General features: G+C 38.4%; 1 protein-coding gene across 1 annotated transcript; it reads right to left on the bottom strand.

Annotated features, from left to right (window-relative positions):
* Nucleotides 1-16501: 16501 nt before the first annotated feature.
* Nucleotides 16502-19193, bottom strand: LOC123594855 (DDB1- and CUL4-associated factor 8-like). Its single transcript, XM_045471838.1, has one exon. The coding sequence runs from the start codon at nucleotides 18961-18963 to the stop codon at nucleotides 17179-17181; it is 1785 nt and encodes a 594-aa protein (XP_045327794.1). The 5' UTR covers nucleotides 18964-19193; the 3' UTR covers nucleotides 16502-17178.
* Nucleotides 19194-20658: the final 1465 nt, after the last annotated feature.

The raw sequence follows: 20658 nt of genomic DNA, 5'->3' as shown, positions 1-20658 counted from the left end.
TTACATCTACTTTATAGTCCTTCTTTTTGTGAAATACTGCCCAAAACAGAAAAAGAAGTAATTACGTCGATTTTCCTCATTGTTGTTTCATTTCCTAGTGCATTTCTCGTAGGTAATACTACTAAATATTATAACCTTTAGTCTTTTGATTTTATCACTCCAAGATTTAATGCCAGAACATATGGCACAGATGCAGGCAAATTTAGCAATAACATATTTACAGTTTACACAGATATTGAATGGTCAATTTACTATTCATTTCAGAGAAAGAAAACTTAAAATTTATCTTTTGTTTTTCTTAGAGCCATACATTCTACTACCAATAACATACAAACATCTAAGAAAATATGTAACTTTCATTTATGCTATAAATAAAATTATAAGTTTATAATTATAAATTATCATTAAATTATAAATTTATCAATGGTTAAATATAGTGGTAATTTCAGAAATGGATGTTTGGCAATTTTACTTCTAATACAGAGAGGGAGATAAAATAAGATTGGAATGGGGGCGCCTGGGTGGCGCAGTCGGTTGAGCGTCCGACTTCAGCCAGGTCACGATCTCGCGGTCCGTGAGTTCGAGCCCCGCGTCGGGCTCTGGGCTGATGGCTCAGAGCCTGGAGCCTGTTTCCGATTCTGTGTCTCCCTCTCTCTCTGCCCCTCCCCCGTTCATGCTCTCTCTCTGCCCCAAAAATAAATAAACGTTCAAAAAAAATTTAAAAAAAAAATAATATTGGAATGAAGTGATAAGGTAGAACAGTACTTCCAGAGACTGGCATGGCACTCATATCTTCAATATAATATGACTTGACAACTGGAAAAAAGGAAAAATCGAGTAAGAGCAAATAAAACTGATAACAAGTGAGATCTTCTCCCTTCAAAACTGAGCTATTGAAAGAATATTCTGTTGTTTAATCAGAAGGGAGTAAACTCAGAAATATGTGGCCTTGACATGCTTTTTGGATACATATATCCACAAATGTTGAGGGAAAGACAGGACTAATAGTACATTTTGCTTTAACGGGGACAGGAAGTCCTTGTGACTGCTTACTCAGCTCTCCAAGTTATAAAATAAAATGAAGTACATGTAGACAAAAGTAATCTAGGAAGTATCCTAAAAGACCTCAAATGAATCAATGACTAGTGTTGGTATTTCTGAATTTAAGATCAATAATAGTAACATTGGAAAAAGCAAATGTTGGAATTGTCAAGTTAAAAGATGAATTTTTTGAAGAATCAAACTTGACAGCTTGGTTAACCTGAAAGGGAAAACAAAAAACACAGAGATTTCATTCCTTTATTTTAAACTTCGAATGTTGAATATTGAACATTCACTGTCACGGTAATACTTCATGATACAAAATAGCACAATATATTGATTATTGCCTTATTGCTGAGCATTTACATTTTGTCAAATTTTCTTTTATCATACTAGGACAAAGATCTTTGAACCTAAATCTTTCTTCAGCACCAACTACACTGACTCGAAAATTTCTTTTTTAAGAAAAATATGTTTTCTAAAGGTTTTTTATTACATTTTTTACAGAACATGTCTGTCACCTGTCAGGCAATGTGATTAAAGGCTGGAGAAATTGCCTATTTGCTTGATATAGAGTGCGGCATATTCTAAGTGAAATACATGTTTGTGACCAAATTCATGTGCTATAAACTGCTAGTCTTAAAATTATACACTTTATTTATATTTCATCCTATTTTTATTAAATTCAGAATGCAAATGAGACCTGGTTATGCTTCAGTATGTATGCCTTGAGATTAAGTTGTCAGTCCTAAATATAATGACGCTGTGCACTGTTTATGAAAAATACGACATTCTGGTTAAGAAACAAAGCTAAGCAACAAAAGCAAAAAAGAAAACTCTCAAAAGCCCATCACACTTATTCCAAGCCTACAATACCGGAGCTGATCGCGTGATCTGGCTCTAACACCTCTCTCCATCTCCCATTCCTGCAGCCCGCCCTCGCTCTTCCCAGAGACTGCCTTTCTCACAGTACCTCCATCACCTGCTCCTCCCTCAAGGAACTTATTCCAGATGGTCACGGGGCCCACTCTTAATTTTTCAGAGCTCCTGAAAAACACTTTCCCTGACTACCCTCTTCATTCTCTAATCCTTCACAAGGCTTGTTTTTCTTCATAGCCTTTACCTGCACTGCCTGACATTATAAATGTGTATACTTCTTTATTATCCTTCTTCCCAGTGAAATCAAAGATCCATTAGGACAGACTTTTTTGCAAACCCCTGCACTTGCATCGCCTGGAACATTGTTTGTCATATAATAGGTTCTCAATGTATATCAAAGGAGTAATATAGGGGCACCTGGGTGGTTCAGTCAGTTAAGCAACTGACTCTTGATTTCAGTTTAGGTCATGATCTCACAGTTTGTGAGATCGAGGCCCGCATGGGGCTCTGTGCTGACAGCTCAGAGCCTGCTTGGGACTCTCTCTCTCCTTCTCTCTCCCTCTCTCTCTGCCCCTCCCCTGCCTGAGCTCTCTCTCTCAAAATAAATAAATGAACATTTTTTAAAAAAATTAAAAAAGGGGTAATATTATGCCTTCACTGTTGGGGTCCTAAAGTGATGCAACAGAATCTTTATATTCTCCACGTGATATCAGCTAATCCTCAAACTTTGACTGTGATACGGAAAAAGAAATCAGTAAGATACTGCATAGATTAATGTATGTAATCAAGTGGTAAAAATTTTAAAACGAAATTGTGTATATTTAATGTAATGGTATAATTGATGATATCTTTTATATGCTGGAAAACATGCAGTTAGATTACTTATTAAATTTTAACTAATTATTTCCCTGGTAATTATCCACTACTTTTCATGCCATCCCATTCTGTCCCCCTACCCCACTCAAATTCCTAAGTTCATAGCTCCAGGGGAAGAATGAGAAAGAAAAGAGTCTTCACGTTTCTTCTGGATATAGACACCTAAAATCTAAAGTCCTTAGATAGAGAACATGTTCAGCATTGATGAAAATGGGGGAAAATCCATAGGAATGAGCAGAATTTCTTCAGCTTTAAAATTGTCTCTACACAAGCTATCTTATAAGTTTGAGGGTAAGGAGAAAACAATGGAGTGGTATTCAAAATAGAGAATGACCAGTACTGGTCTGCTGTTGACCTATCAGGCACACATGTGTGTTATAAACAAGTTGTATGAGCTATTCTGGAGATAACCTGCTACATAAGAGTCCAAGTACTGGAGTGTGCCAGAGAGAGGGAACAAGCCCTGGGAAAGAAAGAACCAAGGGAGAAAAACTGGCTATATGATGGGCCTAGACACTCACATCTTCAAAGGTGTTACCAAGCATTATCTGTTCTCATTCCTTTGCACCTTTAAGTCTCCGTGAATTTTGACCAAATATCTAAGAAAAAGGATAAAGCCCCAACTGACTAGAACAAGTTTCCACTACTCCAATAGAATGGAGATCTTCAATAAAAATAAAGTAGATATGAGAAAAATAAAATAATTGTATTTTTTTGCACAACTAAGCTCTATACACTGGCTACCCACACTGCATATACCCAGTGGCAGATTTTCTGAGAGTGATGAAGCTTAAGCTTTAGGGTCTCTCTCTTGCATGAGTCCCTAGGTTTGTAGGAGTGCTTGGAGTTGCAGCACATTCTCGGAACCAGTTTGCACAGAAAGTATTTCTCTGTAAGCACTTCTAGAATATTATCTAAAGAGACCTCAAAAGAAATGAATCTGAATTGTTAAGGCTCTAGAAATTCCTTGTGATTTCTCTTTTCATTAAAAAATATATACCCTGGGGCGCCTGGGTGGCTCAGTCGGTTGGGTGTCTGACTTCAGCTCAGGTCACGATCTCGTGGTCCGTGAGTTCGAGCCCCACGAACTTGGGCTCTGGGCTGATGGCTCGGAGCCTGGAGCCTGCTTCCGATTCTGTGTCTCCCTCTCTCTCTGCCCCTCCCCCGTTCATACTCTGTCTCTCCCTGTCTCAAAAATAAATAAACGTTAAAAAAATAAAAATAAAAAATATATACCCTTAAAATACACACACACACACACACACACACAAACACACACTTTTGGGGTGCCTGGGTGGCTCAATTAAACGTACAACTCTTGATTTTGCCTCAGGTCATGATCTCACGGTTCATGAGTTCGAGTCCTGCATCAGTTTCTGTGCTATCAGCATAGAACCTGCTTCAGATTCTTTTTCTCCCTGTCTCTCTGCCCGTCCCCTGCTCATGCTCTCTCTTTCAAAATGAATAAGCATAAATATAAATATAAAAATAAGTATAAATGCACACACACATACACACTTTTGCCTTGCTCTTTTTTCCCCTTTGTTCATTTGTTTTGTTTCTTAACTTCTACATATGAGTGAAATCACATGGTATTTGTCTTTCTCTGGCTGACTTCTTTTGCTTAGCATAATATTTTGTAGCTCCATTCACGTCATTGCAAATGGCAAGATTTCATTCTTTTTTTATGGCTGAATAATACAGACTCTTAGCTATAGGGAACAAATTGATGGTTACTGGAGGGAAAGTTGTGGGGGTTTGAGTGTATACATACACACACACACACACCTTTGAACCGACTTATAAATATATAATTTTGTATTCTTTTTGTTAATAAAGCCATTATATTTATAGACTTTAAGCTCCACTTAATTTGGACCCACCTTTGCATATGCTTGTATATACATATAACTTTAAAAAGATAGAACACCAAGCTGATAAATGCATGACCTTTGGGAAGTAGTGAGGACAGGCCAAGTAGGGAAAGGCTTTTCAAATCTTACTTCACATACCTTTACAAGTTGTTGCTGTATCATAATCTACCTTTCTTTTTTTAATTCCCTGACAAAGAGAAACAAAATTCTCATTTTTTCAAAATAACTTAGATTCTGATAAAAACTACCCCCCCCAAAATTAAATAAATAAAATAAAAATGAAACCAAGAGTTTGGATTTACCAACAAAGGAAAAGAAATGCCACATCTTTCTTGTTTCCTTCACAGACGAATTTCTGTAAAAATTATTATCACTAGTTTTATTTTAGGTTTTATTGAAGTATAATTTACATATCATAAAATTCACAGGTGGTGTCAAATCAGTGATGTTTTTAAGGAATTTATGAATGTGTGCAACCAGCACCACAATCCAGAAATATTCTCATTACCCTCCAAAACTCCCTTGAGCACATGTGCAGTCTATAAAATTATTCTTTTATAAAACCTGTTTTTATTTAAGAAGCTTTGTCTTCACTTGTTCACCTCTTAGTACTATCCTTACCTTACTCCTTTTGACTTCTGCTGCAACAATCATTGAACCTTTCCTTGCCATGGTCACTAATAATCTTATTGTTCTTAAAATTGATCGATGTTTCTCCACTTTTAACTGGCTTGATTTTTCATCTCTCCTTGGCACTGTTGGCAGTTCCTTGCTTTATGAGCCATTCGTGGCACTCTTATAGCAGTAAGTCTACCCAGTATCTGATCTCCCATTTCCTTTCTCCTTACTAATAGGAACTATGGAGGTTACATGTGACCATATGATCAGCTAAAATATACAAATTGTCAAGGTCACTTGCATTTGGGGAGGTGATGGGATGTAAGAAGTTGGCTAGGCACTTCTGGGAAAGATTTTGATTCTTGATATAGGTGTTACTTCTTCTTACTTCCCCCACTTTGCCCTTCCTGCCTGTAACACAATTGCTTATTGCAGTTTCATAGATCATCTCCCAAGTAGAACAGAGCAATGAGACTAAGAGCAGGTTCTTTGAAAGAATTAACAAAATTGGTACATCCTTAGCCAGACTTATCCAAAAGAAAAGAGAAAGGACTCAAATAGATAAAATCATGAATGAAAGAAGAGAGATCACTACCAAAACCACAGAAATACAACTAAAAGAGAATACTATGAAAAATTTATGCCATATTGGCAATATATGTCAATATGAGTGAAATCATATGATGTGTCTTTGTCTGACTGACTTATTTTGCTTAACATAATACACTCTAGTTCCATCCATGTTGTTGCAAATAGCAAGATTTCATTCTTTTTGATCACTGAATAATATCCCATTGCATATGTATGACACATCTTCTTTATCCTTTCATCAGTCGATGGACATTTGGACTCCTTTCATAATTTGGCTATTGCTGATAGCACTGCTATAAACATTGGGTGCATGTGCCCCTTCAAATCAGCATTTTTGTATCTTTTGGATATTTACCTAGTAGTGCAATTGCTGGGTCATAGGGTAGTTCTATTTTTAATTTTTTGAGGAACCTCTGTACTGTTTTCCAGAGTGGCTGCACCACTATGCATTCCCACCAATAGTGCAAACAGTGTTTCCCTTTCTCCACATCCTCCAAAACCTGTTGTTTCCTGACTTATTTGTTTTAGCTAGTCCGACAAGTGTGAGGTGGTATCTCATTGTGGTTTTGATTAGTATTTCCCTGATGATGAGTGATGTTGAGCATCTTTTCATGTGTCTATTAGCCATCTGTATGTCTTCTTTGGAAAGTGCCTATTCATATCTTCTGCCGATTTCTTCACTAGATTATTTGTTTTTTGGGGTGTTGAGTTTCATAAGTTCTTTACAGATTTTGGATACTAACCCTTTATCCACTATGTCATTTGCAAGTATCTTCTCCCATTCCATCAGTTGCCTTTTAGTTTTCTTGATTGTTTCCTTCTCTGTGCAGAAGCTTTTTATCTTGATGAAGTCCTAATTATTCATGTTTGCTTTGTTTCCCTTGCCTTCAGAGACATGTATAGTAAGAAGTTGCTGCAGCCGAGGTCAAAGAGGTTGCTGCCTGTTTTTCCTCTAGGGTTTTGATGGTTTCCTGTCTCACATTTAGGTCTTTCACCCACTTTGAATTCATTTTTGTGTATGGTGTAAGAAAGTGGTCCAGGTTCATTCTTCTGCATGTCCCTGTCCAGTTTTCCCAACACCATCTGCTGAGGAGACCATCTTTTTTCCATTGGATATTCTTCCCTGCTTTGTTGAAGATTAATAGTTGGCAATGCATTTTGTGGGTCCATTTCTGGGTTCTCTATTCTGTTCCATTGATCTATGTGTCTGTTATTTCTTATCTGTTTTTCTCTGTGACCCTCGATTCCATCCTCAGGAAGATCTTGTAGTCCGTTACACTACTTGGCCAAATCTGATATGAGTTTGTGACATTGAGGGGTATGCTAATAACTATAAACTTCTCACATATGCTGAGTAATCATACCTAAATATATTCACTACATTGAGTTCTCATTTATGTATTTGTTTCTTTACTTATGTATTTATTTTTTTGCTTGCTTGCTTGTTTACTGCTTTTTTTCCCATCATGCTGGTGGTGACTGAAAAGCTTTAGATAAATAACAGCATGAAAGGACATAAAAGATATTTTTGAGGGGATAAAGGCATAATATGATCCTGTGGTAAGCAGCCTCTAATACTGCTTTCACTGATTCCCTCTTCCTGGTATTATCGTTTGAAAGTGGGTTGTGTTTAGTGATTCACTTTAGTGAACATAATGTGGCAGAGGTGACAGGATGTTGCTTCAGAGATTAGGTTACAGGACTGTAGTATCTTTTTTGCACCCTCCTGTACTTCCCTATTTTCTGAGGGAAGTCACTTACCTTCTTGTAAGCTACCCTATGGAAAGGCCCACTTGACAAGGAACTATTGTCTCTGACCAATAGCTAGCAAGGACTGAAAGCCAGCCAACAGCCACATGAGTGACTTCAGAAGCATTGCTCCTTTCTCAGGTGAGCTTTGAGATAACTGCAGTCCTGGATGACACCTTGATTGAAGCCTTGTGAGATACTCTGAGTTAGGTGACCCAGTTAAGTCACATGCAGATTCCTAATGCACAGAAAAAGTAAAAAAAAAAATAAGTTGGCTGTTTTAAGATACTAAATTTTGTGCTAATGTGTTTCACAGATATGGATAACTAATTTAGACCTCTTTTGTGTAAAAAAAAGATACATGTGCTCTCATATGCATAAAATATGTTTTGCAAAAAGATTCTAGAAGTTGTTAATACTATTTTCCTCCAATAATAAGAGTATGAACAGGTGGGGAATTAATTTTACTTTATACTGTTCTCCACTGTTTGGATATTTTATCATAAAAATGGATTACTTCTTAATCATCATAAGAAAATAACTAAAGTACTAGTTTTTGTTTAGTTTAGTTTTTAGTTTTGTTTTAATGAGAAAATTATAGCTAATGTCACAGACGATTTAGAAAAGAATGAGGACACCACATATTAAAACCTATGGGAAGTGGCCTAAGTCATTCTCAGAAGAAATTTTATAGAGTTAAAATGGATTTGATTTGAAAAATCAAAATTAAATATAAGGAACAGAGTTTTCTCTTTAAGAATAAAAAAAGAAAAAGAAAACCCAAATAAGTTGAAATAATGCATATGTAAGTGCAGAAATTAATGAGGTAGAAGATAAGCCATTCAAAGCAAACAAACACACACCAGTAATCTCTCCTACACTAAAACCAAAACCTGGCACTGTGAAACGATGGATAAAATGTATAAAAAAATGGCAAATATAAATAAGAAAGAAGAGCTGAGGCACAGATATATGCCAAGAATGAAAAAAAAAACATGATTACAGATTAGAAGCATTTTCATTAATGGTAAGAACAAAAAAGGATGTGCTCCAATACCCCTATCATTCAGCTTTGTTTAGGAGATCCCAGCAAATGCCAGAAGCAGTAAAAGAGAAACAAGTACAGGTAGTGCAAAATATATTAAAGACTGATTGTTGATGATGTGATAGCACATATAGACAATCTGAAAGCATCTCATTAATTAATAATTGGAACTAATATGAGAGTTTAACGAAGTGACCATTTACCAAAAGCTCATATGTGACTCCTGCACTCACTCAAGAGTAATAGCTTATTGTCTTTGCTCTAGTATAGCAATTGCCCTAAAGTGACTTCTGATTTCAGTGGACAATTTCAACCTTTAATGGCAATCCCATTAGACCCCATTCTGTACTTTAAAACATGTCTGTACTCACTTAGAAATTGAGGGGATTGTCTTGCTGATTTTTTCTTTATACATCCATGCTAGACTATGTTGGAATGGTCATTTTCTCATGTCTAGACATCTAATACTCATTGCAGACGTTTCTCAAGTTTTAATCTGAGTTTTAGAAATGGGGGTTATGGGGCGCCTGGGTGGCTTAGTTGGTTAAGTGTATAACTCTGTTTTGGCTCAGGTCATGATCTCATAGTTCGTGGGTTTAACAGTTGCTTTGTTCTCTCTCATGCAGAGCCTGCTTGGAATTCTCTCTCTCAAACTCTCTCTCTCTCTCTCTCTCTCTCTCTCTGCCCCTCTCCTGTTTTTGTAACTTAAAAAAAAAAGAAACTAGGGTTCAAAAAGTGTAGTAGATCATGGCTCTCCACTGTGGTATTCTGCAGAAGGCTTCCTACTTGATCACTCTAGGAAGGGCCTAGATTTATGTAACCCTGAAGTTGTAAGCACTTTCTCTATGTACATGTGTAGGTATAGTCAAGAGAAAGTTTTTTTTTTTTTAATTTTGTTTAATGTTTATTAGTTTTTGAGAGACAGAGAGAGACAGAGTGTGAATGGGGGAGGGGCAGAGAGAGAGACACACACACACACCTAGTATCCGAAACAGACTCTAGGCTCCAAGCTGTCAGCACAGAACCCAATGTGGGGTTCGAACTCACGAGCTGTGAGATCATGACCTGAGGTGAAGTCGGACGCTTAACCAACTGAGCCACCCAGGGACCCCTACTTAAGAGAAAGTTTTAAAGCATTTTGGTGGAAAGTGCAGATTTCAGTTTGGATCTTAGATCAAGTTGGCATGAGGCTGCACAGAAATCATGGATGCCATGATAATACCTGTTATCTAAATGAGACAGTCACCTCCTTTGTTTCCAGTGGAGTGACGTTTTGCTCCACATCGTTTCTTATGTACTTCCAAGCTGTATTTGAATTATGAATACAATGGCGTTAATGTGATAGCCAAGGAAAATTTCTTTAGTTATAGTTTTATTCAAAAACTTAACTCCTTGAAAAAATTGTATTTCCCTAGGAAACTCATTTCCCTGCTTTCTGAGAAAATGAAATTCAGTTGTCTTCTCTTTGAAAACTACAAAATTCCATCCCCAAGAGTCTAAAATGATGGCCTTACTTCATATTTTATAGGACAGAGAGTCAAAGCAATAACAGTAGGCTCCCCCACCCCTTCCTGCCTCCAAACCTGTCAGTTTTTTTGACTGAATTCTTACCGTATGGTCTGATCCTAGGAAGAGGCGTTCCTCCACTTGTTTCTGAATCAGATCTCCTCCAGGACTTGAATCCTGGAGTTTCCCACAATTTCCTCATCAGTCATTTCTTTCTCATGTTTTATTGTCAGTATAATTTTTTCTAATATCCCTCATCATAAAAACAAAGTATAGCAATGATGTCTTAAATATACATCTTATTCCAGCTATCACTCTATTGTCCTTTTCCTCTTCATAGCAAAACTTCTGGAAAGACTTGCCTACACTCGCTCTTACTTGCTCTCCTCCTGTATACCTTTCAACCAATGCAAATCTTGCTTCTACTCCACCTCTGTCCTAAAGACGTCCACCGAATTTTCCTTACTACAGAGGTAAATTTCCTATTATATTATCACTGGTGTGAAGAAAGCAGCTATTCATGCATAATTTATGCATTTCCTAAATACTAAGTACTTTATAGTTTGGTAAAATGTCTCTCTTTAAGAAAATTTCCTTTTTTTGAGAATTTGCTAAATGTTGTCCTTTAAAATTTCATCTTTATTTCAATTTACACTTTTTATTGCACTTTTATTAGCAGCAACTTACCAGAAGCACATCATCAAACAAAATAGTCAGAGAAATGATGAAAGAAAGAACATTTTCAAAAGGTCACAAGTAATGAAAGTTACTCGGCATGAATCACAAGACAAGCAGAGGGAACTGAATTATTTCTACTGATAAGATAAACATTACCACAGTTCAATGGCTATTAAAGTTAGAGAATTGTCCGTGGATTTTTTGACATTTAATTTTTTAAATTATTTTGAAATAATTCAAGATTTATAGAAAAAAAGTTTCAACGTTAATACAGGGAGTGTCCACACACTCCTCACTCAGTTTCCCCTAATGTTAATATCTTATATTACCTTGGTATATTTGTTTAAACTCAGAAACCAACATTGGTTTGTGACTATTAAGTAAACTGCAGACTTTATTCAGATTTTCCCACTTTGTCCACTAGTGTCCTTTTTCTGTTACTGGATCCTGTCTAGGATACCACGGTACATTTAGTCACAAAGTCTCCTTAGACTCCTCTGCTTTCTCAGCCATTTCTTGTTTCCCATGACCTTGAAATTTATGAAAAGTACTGGCTAAGTATTTTGTAGAATATTCCTTGATTTGGGGTTGTCTGATATCTTCCTCGTGGCTAGACCAAGGTTATGGGTTTTGGGGAAGAACAATCATGGATATGAATGCTCTTCTTGTATCATATTTGAGGTACATGATATTAATGCGACTTTATCACTGGTAATATTAACCACCATCACTTGTTTAAGTGGTGTTTGTAGGATTTATTTACTGTAAAGTTACTCTTTTTTTTTCTTTCTATACTCTGTTCTTTTGGACACATGACACTTAACAGCGAGAGGAGAATCAAACTCCATCTCTGTTTATACTATTTGGAATTATTCTGCAGGGACATTTGTCTCTTATCCTCACTTTATTTATTTTTTTATATCAAGATGGACTCATGAATATTTGTCTAATGCTTTAGGTCATAATGTAATACCATATTATTATTATTTTTTTAATCAAATTGTTCTAGATTTGGCCATGGGGAACTCAGTTATTTCATGTGCCACTTTGATATATCCTCATCCCACTTCCTTGCTTTCCAGAACTACAAGATACTCCAAGGTTATCTTGTATACTTACTGCCCTAGAATTGGAATCAGATATTTCTCCAAGGATCCCTTGTTCTGTACATTGGAAGATGGTATTATAAATCAAGATCCAGGTGGTAGTGGTGCTCATTACTACAGGGGTATCATGGGTCCCAAGGCCTCTCAGTGAAGAGAGCTATGAAATATTTATCAGTATAATAACCCATATATACCCACATTTCTATAATTATTTCAGCATTTATCCATCTTTATATATATTATACTAAACTAATTGTGAATTAACACTGATATCTCCCAACTCTAATTCAGAACCACAGAGTTCATCTGGCCTTCCCTCCCTGCTTATCTATAATTTCCCTCTCTGACAGTAAGAAACCTAGTTCCCACCATCCATTTACTTGCTTATTCAACATGAGATATGTATGTAAGGTTGGTGGAGAATTATTACTTACACTGAATCCTCATGAGAAACAAATTTGCCAACTGGAGTACAGTTTTTCTGTACAGGATTTTTTTAAGAGTGAGAGACAGTATGAGCAGGGGAGAAAAGTAGGGAAGAGGGGGAGAAAGAGAGAATTAAGCAGGCTCCATGCTTATTATGGAGCCCAACACAGGGCTTGATACCATGACCTTGGGATCATGACCTGAGCTGAAATCAAGTCAGACTTTGAACCGACTGAACCACCCAGGCGCCCCTTATGTACGGTTCCTTTTGTCTTTAGTTTTGATAAAGTTATTTAGCCAGCTTTTTTTCTCCCACCTGCTTCAGTGAAGTTATGTCTTAAATTTTTAATTGAGTTAGATTCATTTGTCATAGTGTGTATTACATTCTGAGATTTCCTGACATCCTGGTAAGGATTAAAGTTTACTCTTAGTGATGTACAATTCTATTAATTTTAACAAATGTGTTGCATCACATGTCTATCACTCCAGTACCATACAGAGTAGTTCCATCACATATATATATTTCCAGGAGAGGAAACTACTAAGAGAAAGCATATGCAAAAATAATAATAATAACTTTCCCCAAAAATATTTGGTTCTATATGATGATATTAAAGTAAGTGTATTCCCATATGACTAAAAATTTTTTTTAAAAATTACAGGTACCCTTACTTACCAAGAATTTATAATTGTAAGATTTTAAAAAATATTTATGAGTGTGACTATCAATTATCATTTATTAGTCTTAAGTGGGTAACACCTAAGACCCGAATCTTTTCTCTTAGAGAGCAATTCACTGTAGAAAAGAAAGGTTTCTTTATTTGACTGAAGATCTTATGATTATATCTCATGGGTCTCAGTCCTTCACAGTGTTGGTCATACCTGTCAGCTGAGGAAGAGAGTTTCTAGAATATCTGGGTTCTTATAGCTTTTTTTTTTTTAATGTTTATTTACTTTTGAGACAGAGAGAGACAGAGTATGAATGGGGGAGGGGCAGAGAGAGAGGGAGACACAGAATCGGAAGCAGGCTCCAGTCTCTGAGCCATCAGCCCAGAGCCTGACGCGGGGCTCGAACTCACGAACCGCGAGATCGTGACCCGAGCCGAAGTCGGACGCTCAACCGACTGAGCCACCCAGGCGCCCCTATAGCTTTTTATCAGAATAATAAAAAGAACCAATCATGCAGACTTGGCTATTATTTGACTTTGATTCCAGACAGAGATTCATGAGCAATAAACTTTTCAGCTAATGTCATCATCCTGATCAATGTGTAGCAGAGGCTAGAAGTGCTTACCCTACGCCATTTACTGCTTTTATATTTTGTATTTTAGATTTTGTTTTTCTTTGGTTCATCGTTGTTGTTGTTTCATTTGTTCTCCTCAGCGTCCTACAATTTAATTTCGGGGGTTTGAGTTGCTAACACGGCTGCGATATAGCTGGCAGAAGTCCAAAGTGAGACTATGGACACCTATATAGATGAAAGGATGTTCTCTAATTCTCCATAGAACACAGCTTGAGATTAGTATACTAAACTCCTTGTGAACCTGGTCTGTCATACATCCATCTCTGAACTTTCACCATCCTGTAGAGAAATCCATAAAGCTCTGAAAACTACATATAAAAAATCTAAACCTATCACCCTACTGTTGAAGAGACTGAAGTCAAAGCAAATTAAGATAGTGAAGTTCATAGAAGTTGATCACAGGATGGCTAAGATCCAGTCTACTGTAACTTTATTGCATTTTGCTTTTGGTGCAGGACATCGAGTGAGACGTGCTGAAATTCGCTGTTGGACTAACAGAATTCACCCCAAATTTTTTGGCCTGCCATTTAGCAATTAGGCTCCATTATATATTTTTTTCACGTCTATTCTTTTCCACACCTGTCTTTTTAAGGAATGTATGCCAGGAGACTTCTTTTTAAGAGTATAGTTTGGCATCTGTCACAACTTTATGTGGTTAAATTCTGTGCATAATTAGGAGACAATTATAATACTTCATAAAGGCCATGAGGGCTTACATAGAACTGTCCTATAGAAATTCCATATTGGAATGAAAATAATTGGTGTTGAAAATTTAAATTTAAAGGTGCAGTTTTGCCTGCTTATTTGATAGAATTGTTAGCTTTGCCTGCCACCTCATGGAAGACTGGTAGTGATATTATATTGCTCTCTTCTATACATCAATAGGACCAGGATTTGCATAAATTAAAAGTATATCAATTACTTCTCTTTTCTAGGACTTACTTTACCTGCTTGGTTTTCACCTATAATCATAACTTTATTTTTCAAATAAATTATTTGAGTCCCTATTATCTATCTACGTATCTATCATCTATCTTACTCAAATCCAACCTCTTTAGAGGACTTCCTCCAAATGGCAAATTGTTTAAGTAATCTGGAGACTTACTCAGTCCAAAGCAGGTGGGGGTGGATGCGCCCATCACAATTCCAAAAGAGAAACAGAAACACTGGGGGTAGGGGGGAGAGTGATACACAAGTTAATACGTGACTTATATAATAGAGACCTCATAGTGTGTAATTGTGGGAGCTGGTTAAGTAGCCTTCATAACGTTTTTGTCTGGTTCAGGTGATGGAGCCTAAAGTCAGTACAGCATTCCGGAAGAAGAGATGGATGTGAAGTGGAGGGAAGCAAGGATAGACTGGAATCCAAGCGGAGTAGCTGGAACTCACAAGGACAGACTGGAACCCGTGTATTGATCCTTCACTGTCTCCAAACCTCCAACTTGGATGAGTGAGTGCCCTGCAGAAGTGGGCACTCTTTATTGTGGAACTGATGAAGCTAAAGGAAGATACAAGGCAGGCTGGTATAGCTGTGGGCCCTGCAGCTGCCTCATGGTAAGGTAAGCCAGCAGATCAGTGACAATGTGCCCCTACCTCTACTTTCTGAGCATAAAAAAATATATAACTACTACTTTACCTTTGCCTTCCAAATCTCTCTTCAAATGTCTCATGTAGCACAAAAATCTCCGAATGATGCAGGGAACTCTGAAGAAAGTTTCAGTTCCCAGTACCAGGCTCCCCTGCACCTATCTCCCGCCACCCTGCACCCCCCCCACCAGTACTCCCTTCCCACACCCCCCTCCCCGCAGGGCCTCACCGCTCCCACCCACAGATCTGCTTCCAACAGGAAGTGGAAAAAAAAAAAAAAAAAAACAACCCTGGGTAATTAATCTGCTCTTGCCATTGTTCTCACTGCCACTCAAGGTCACTAGAAATTCCAAGTGTTTTTCAATATTTTGTTGATGTTGTTGCTAGTATTAATCCTACCCAATTGTGCAGGGTTTGCCCCAAATATATAAACTAGTTTATAATTTTGTTTCTTTATATCCTGTTTTAAACCACAGTGCTTAGTTCAGACTCATTAGGTTCTTTGAGGACTTTTAAGGTTCTTTCCTTACAGCAGGCCTTGGTAGGGGCTGCCCCAGCTTCCCAGATCCCAAGGCAGTTATTCCTGACTTTGAATCTCAGTGAACAGGAATTTTGGCCAAGTTACTTTCCATTCCAAAGTCTAATTTCATTATGTAAATGTCTCAACCTATTCTCAAGGGGCCAGAGATAATATCCACTTTAAGGAGTATTATCAAAGGAAAGAAGGAGTGTTGGGGGTAACTTAAACAAATTACTGGTGTAAAACAAAAATGAATATTATTATTGAACAGTAACTGAACATCCAGCACCCCAAATTTACATTAAATAAGGCTTAAAACAAAATATTTTTAAAAGCAGTGTAACCTCGTTCAAGCAGGTGAAGAGAATTTTTAGCAATTCATGGATGTCTAATGGGATTTTTCTTCCAATGGTATCAAACAGTTTATATCTGTAAGGATAAACTCTTTTTTGCAACATTAAGTTGCTCTTAAAGTCAGTTCAAATATATATTCTCAAATATTAGGAATCCTTATATTTCTGGCTGTTATCTTACAGATGGTTGTCCCAAGAGGATTTCCTGGAAGGCAATCCTGTGGGAGTTCTCAGCCCTGTAACTTCAAGAGAATTGAGAGTGCAGAGTAAACAATGCCATGTGATTAAGTTTAATTTTTACCAACCCTTGTCTGCTCAAATTAATCAATATTAACATAGGGATTCAGAAAATGTTAATAACCCCAAATGTTTATTCCAGAAGCATGAATTATCTTGTTAGGAATTTACCTGTGCACCTTTTCTCCCCTTGTCCTTTTCTGTGACAGAGTCTGTGTGTGTGTGTGCATGGGTGTTTGTGTATAGCCAAGTGTCTGCATTCAAGGAACAGGACCATGGTTTGCTTTATTTTACTTTACTTCTAAAGAATAAACACATTTCTGAAATTTTCAATTCAACTGAAGAAATTAACCTTAAACTGCTAAATATGAAAAAAAAGGTGATAGTTTTCAGAGTGTCAGAAATAAGAGGATAGATTCAATAAAGCTATTAATTATTTTTAACTAGAAATAAGAAGAAAGATTCAATAAAGCTATTAATTATTTTTAACCATTATTAGGAACCTTTAGAAGTCAGTTATAAGAGATCAGCCATAAGAAAACATAGGAAAAGAGGCAAAAAAAAAAAAAACTTACATATTTTCTTATGCAGAGATATAATGGGTAAAGAGGGAGGAGTAAAGAAACCAAGTGAGAGGAAAGGAGTGGAGGAGGAAGAATGTAAAGAGATAGAAGAGAAAGTTTTTATTATGGAAAATAGAAGACAAGGAAAATTTATTAGTTGAACTCAATTTTAAACTTAAAGTCTAGCCTACGGAGACACTATCTAGCTGGAGCAGGCATGAGGCCTTCAGGACGGCAGGCACTGCACATGGTCTTGGTTCTCTTCCTCCTCAGATGAATTGGAGCTACTGGAAGACGTATCCGACTCTGCATCCAAGACTTCAGCTCCAGGAGCTCCCCAGTACTGGTGAAGACCTCTCTGTGTCAGGTGACGCATCAGGAACCAAAGCACGTGGTTATCAAACAGGTCAGTGTGGTGCAGGCGATCTTCATCTCGTTCTTGCTTGTTCCTCTTCATCGTATACTTTAAGCCGGCCAGGTCATTGGTAGCTTTAGCTGTGGGTGCCCAGATCTTGGCATCATGATCTAGGCCACTGGTCGCCATCACAGGTAGGTAAGGATGGGGCTGAAGACAGTTTATGGTGCCTCCCCTGTCCCCTTCCATGAACTGAACAATCTGGCAGGATGATTTCTCCCAGAGGAAGATGTGGCCGCAATCACTGCCGCTCACCACAAACTCACTTCTGGGGCCATAGAAATTGACACCTTTGATTGTGGTATTATTTCTGTGCCCCTTGTATCTCTTAACGTACTGGGCTCCGTCTCCTTCCGAGGAGTTGAAGAGATAAATATCTTCATCATTATAACTGGCCAGGAGCTCTGTGCCATCGTGGCTGTACACCAGGCAGGTGATGCTTACTTTGCAATCACAGCTGACTAGGTGATGAGGACAGAATTTCTTGAGTACTCCATTGTTCTCGTTGTTGTCAATTTTCCTCTGGTCATAAATTCTTACAAACTGATCTCTTCCACCCACTGCAAACTGGTAAGTATTGGCAGGATTCACGTATATTGTATACAGCCCCACTCTCTTCTCCCTCTCCTTGGTTACCACCACTCTGGAAGCCGGGCGGTCTTGTCTGAGGTCAATGGCAAAAACAACTGCGTCTTCTCCTGAACTGAGGAACTCAAAAGGGGAGTCTGGCACCAGGGCCAACTTGTGGGAGGCTCCCCTGTGCTGGGCCACACGCTTAGTATTCTTGCAGTGTGGTATGGCAGATAGCTCCGCTATGCGTATCTGCCCATCACGGCCACACGTGGCCAGGGTGGAATCACCACAATTGGGTAGGAACTTGGCTTGAAAGACATTATTTTTGTGGCCACTCGCAAACTCGAGAACTGGCTGCTCACGCACCCAATCCCACACTATCACTCTCCGATCATCGCTGCTACTGGCCAGCCAGGTGCCACGCTGGTTAAAGTGCACCGTATTGACACAACCATTATGGCCTTGAAGCTGAGAGAGCAGGTGGAAACGCTGCACAAAGGCCCTTGCCCCACAGGCCTCATATACAAAGCGGGCACTGGAACCCAGCTGCCGCTGGCGGAGAGCAGAAAGGACTTGCCAGCGAGGGCGGGGCAAGGCAGAGGTTTCGGAGGACACCCAGTCCTCCAGGGCCCGATCCTCAGCGGATAAACACCGATCAGGGTGAGCTTCGGGGCACAGTACCTGGGGCCGTTCTCCCGCCGCTTCTTCCTCTCCCTGGTCCTCGTGTTCGTCCTCTCCTAGCGAACCCTCTTCTGGGTCCGACTGGAGTAGGTTTTCCTCACAGATGAAGAATCGGTCGGAATCTACCGTGCTTTCCAAGTTGATGTCTTCACTTGAACTTTCTGCACCAGTGCCTTGACTTTCTGGGCTGGGGACGCCACCATCTCCGGTCACATTCAAGCTCAGCGCAGGGTCAGAAGATGTCTCCCCGCTGGCGTCTACCTGAGACCGCTCCTCAGGGCTACTGAGCAGGCCTCTCTCAGAGTCTTGCAGGCCATCTGTGCAGCCCCCGTTATCAGACATCTTGAAAGATGATGACTGCAGCCGGTCTGGAGAGGTTAAAAGTCCCAAAAGTCCAAGGAAGAGAGCAGGGCTGCCCCGGCCGGCCGGGCCAGAGAAAAGTCTCGAGGCCTCGGGCGGAGATGCCAACGCCGCCACCGCCGCAGGCCAAAGTGGGAGGGGGCGATTATCCGGCTGTAGCCTTTGGAAGTATGGGAGCTGACGAGGTTCAGAATACACTTCATACTGTCTAATATCGCGGTATCTCAGGACTGCTCAGCCTTTTCCGGACCTTCAGCCCCAACCCCACAGCTGTCTCGCCCAGTACGTTCTGTTCTTTTGAGACGGATACATGTTGCACTTTGAAAAACATTCTTAGAGAATTATCAGCAAAAATGATAAACCTTAGGCAGAACAGTTACTCTAAGACACTCAGTGCTTTGCTTGAAGAGAACGTACAGTATGAAATGAAGAAATAGGCAAACACAGTCAAAGATTGCCAAGGTCCGCACGGCTGGTCAGTTTATGACATACACAAAATATCTCCAGCAAATCAAACAGCTTTACGGAAAACTTGACAGCTCTAATTGGTAGAAATGGCATAAATAAAATAAACATTTCCTAGTTGATTGCATTTTAGAGTTAAAAATACTTTTTAGTATGGGTAGATCCCAAATACCGCATTGGACATACATCTACCAAAAGATACTCATTGTTTTTTTTATCTGAAATGCAAATTTAACTGTGTCCTGTATTTTTGTGACATCTGGCAGACTTTCTTAGTGAGAAGAGTAATTTAGTCCAACAATGTAATCAAGGCCGAAATCAACTGGTCAATCTAAAGTAGACATTGAAATGAGTAACGGCTTCACCACTGTGAGACAGAAGCACAATTTTTTTCTTTTTTCACCACAGACTATATTTATTTTGAGTTAATTCGATCTAGGATAGTTAGGGAATATCAACACAATTTAATGAAAGAAAAAAATTATTTTGTGATGTCAGAACTATCAAAATATTTTAAATATCTCCTCAAATATTTCAGAGACTTCTTAGGGGGCTTTTAGGAAAAGAAAACAGCTCCTCAGAGACAGGTAATTGGCAAGGCCGTGTTAAGTTCAGAGCCTCTCCAAGTGAATTATCTAAGGTAATGTCAGTAAATTTTCAAAGGACTACAGTAAACTGCTGACTAAGAATGCCGGAATGAGGAAAACAAGATTTCCCTCAGAGTAATTGCAAGATCAATGCAAAATTGATTAAACATAGAAGTATAAAGTCTCCTAAAGAAAGAGAATGGTTCCAAGGTGGTAGTAATGGAAAGACACGTAAAAGAATATTCAGAGCAGTTTGTAAAGAGTAGCACAACATCCAGGAAACCACCCAAAAGCCCATCAAGAGAAACATGCATAAATAAATAGGCATATATTCCTATTAATGGTATAATGTACAAAGGTGAAGATTAATGAACAAATACATCATCATGGATGAATCTTAGAATGATGAGTGGAAACACAAGTGAAAGAATAGTCAATAATTTCATTTTCGTGCAGATCTTTATAGTTTTCCTATTAATAAAACTATTTTAAAAGGCAAGAGAATAATTGACTCAAACTTCAGGATAAATATTACCTTTACAGGAGAGGAAGAAGTTAAAATCTGGTAGAGAGGGAACTTCAAAAATTCTTGGTAATATTTATGGCTTGTTGTTACTCCTTTTAT

Source organism: Leopardus geoffroyi, chromosome X (assembly GCF_018350155.1).
Source record: "Leopardus geoffroyi isolate Oge1 chromosome X, O.geoffroyi_Oge1_pat1.0, whole genome shotgun sequence".
NCBI lineage: Eukaryota > Metazoa > Chordata > Mammalia > Carnivora > Felidae > Leopardus > Leopardus geoffroyi.
Note: the sequence above shows the minus strand (reverse complement) of the source record. Positions and strands in the feature narration are given on the sequence as shown.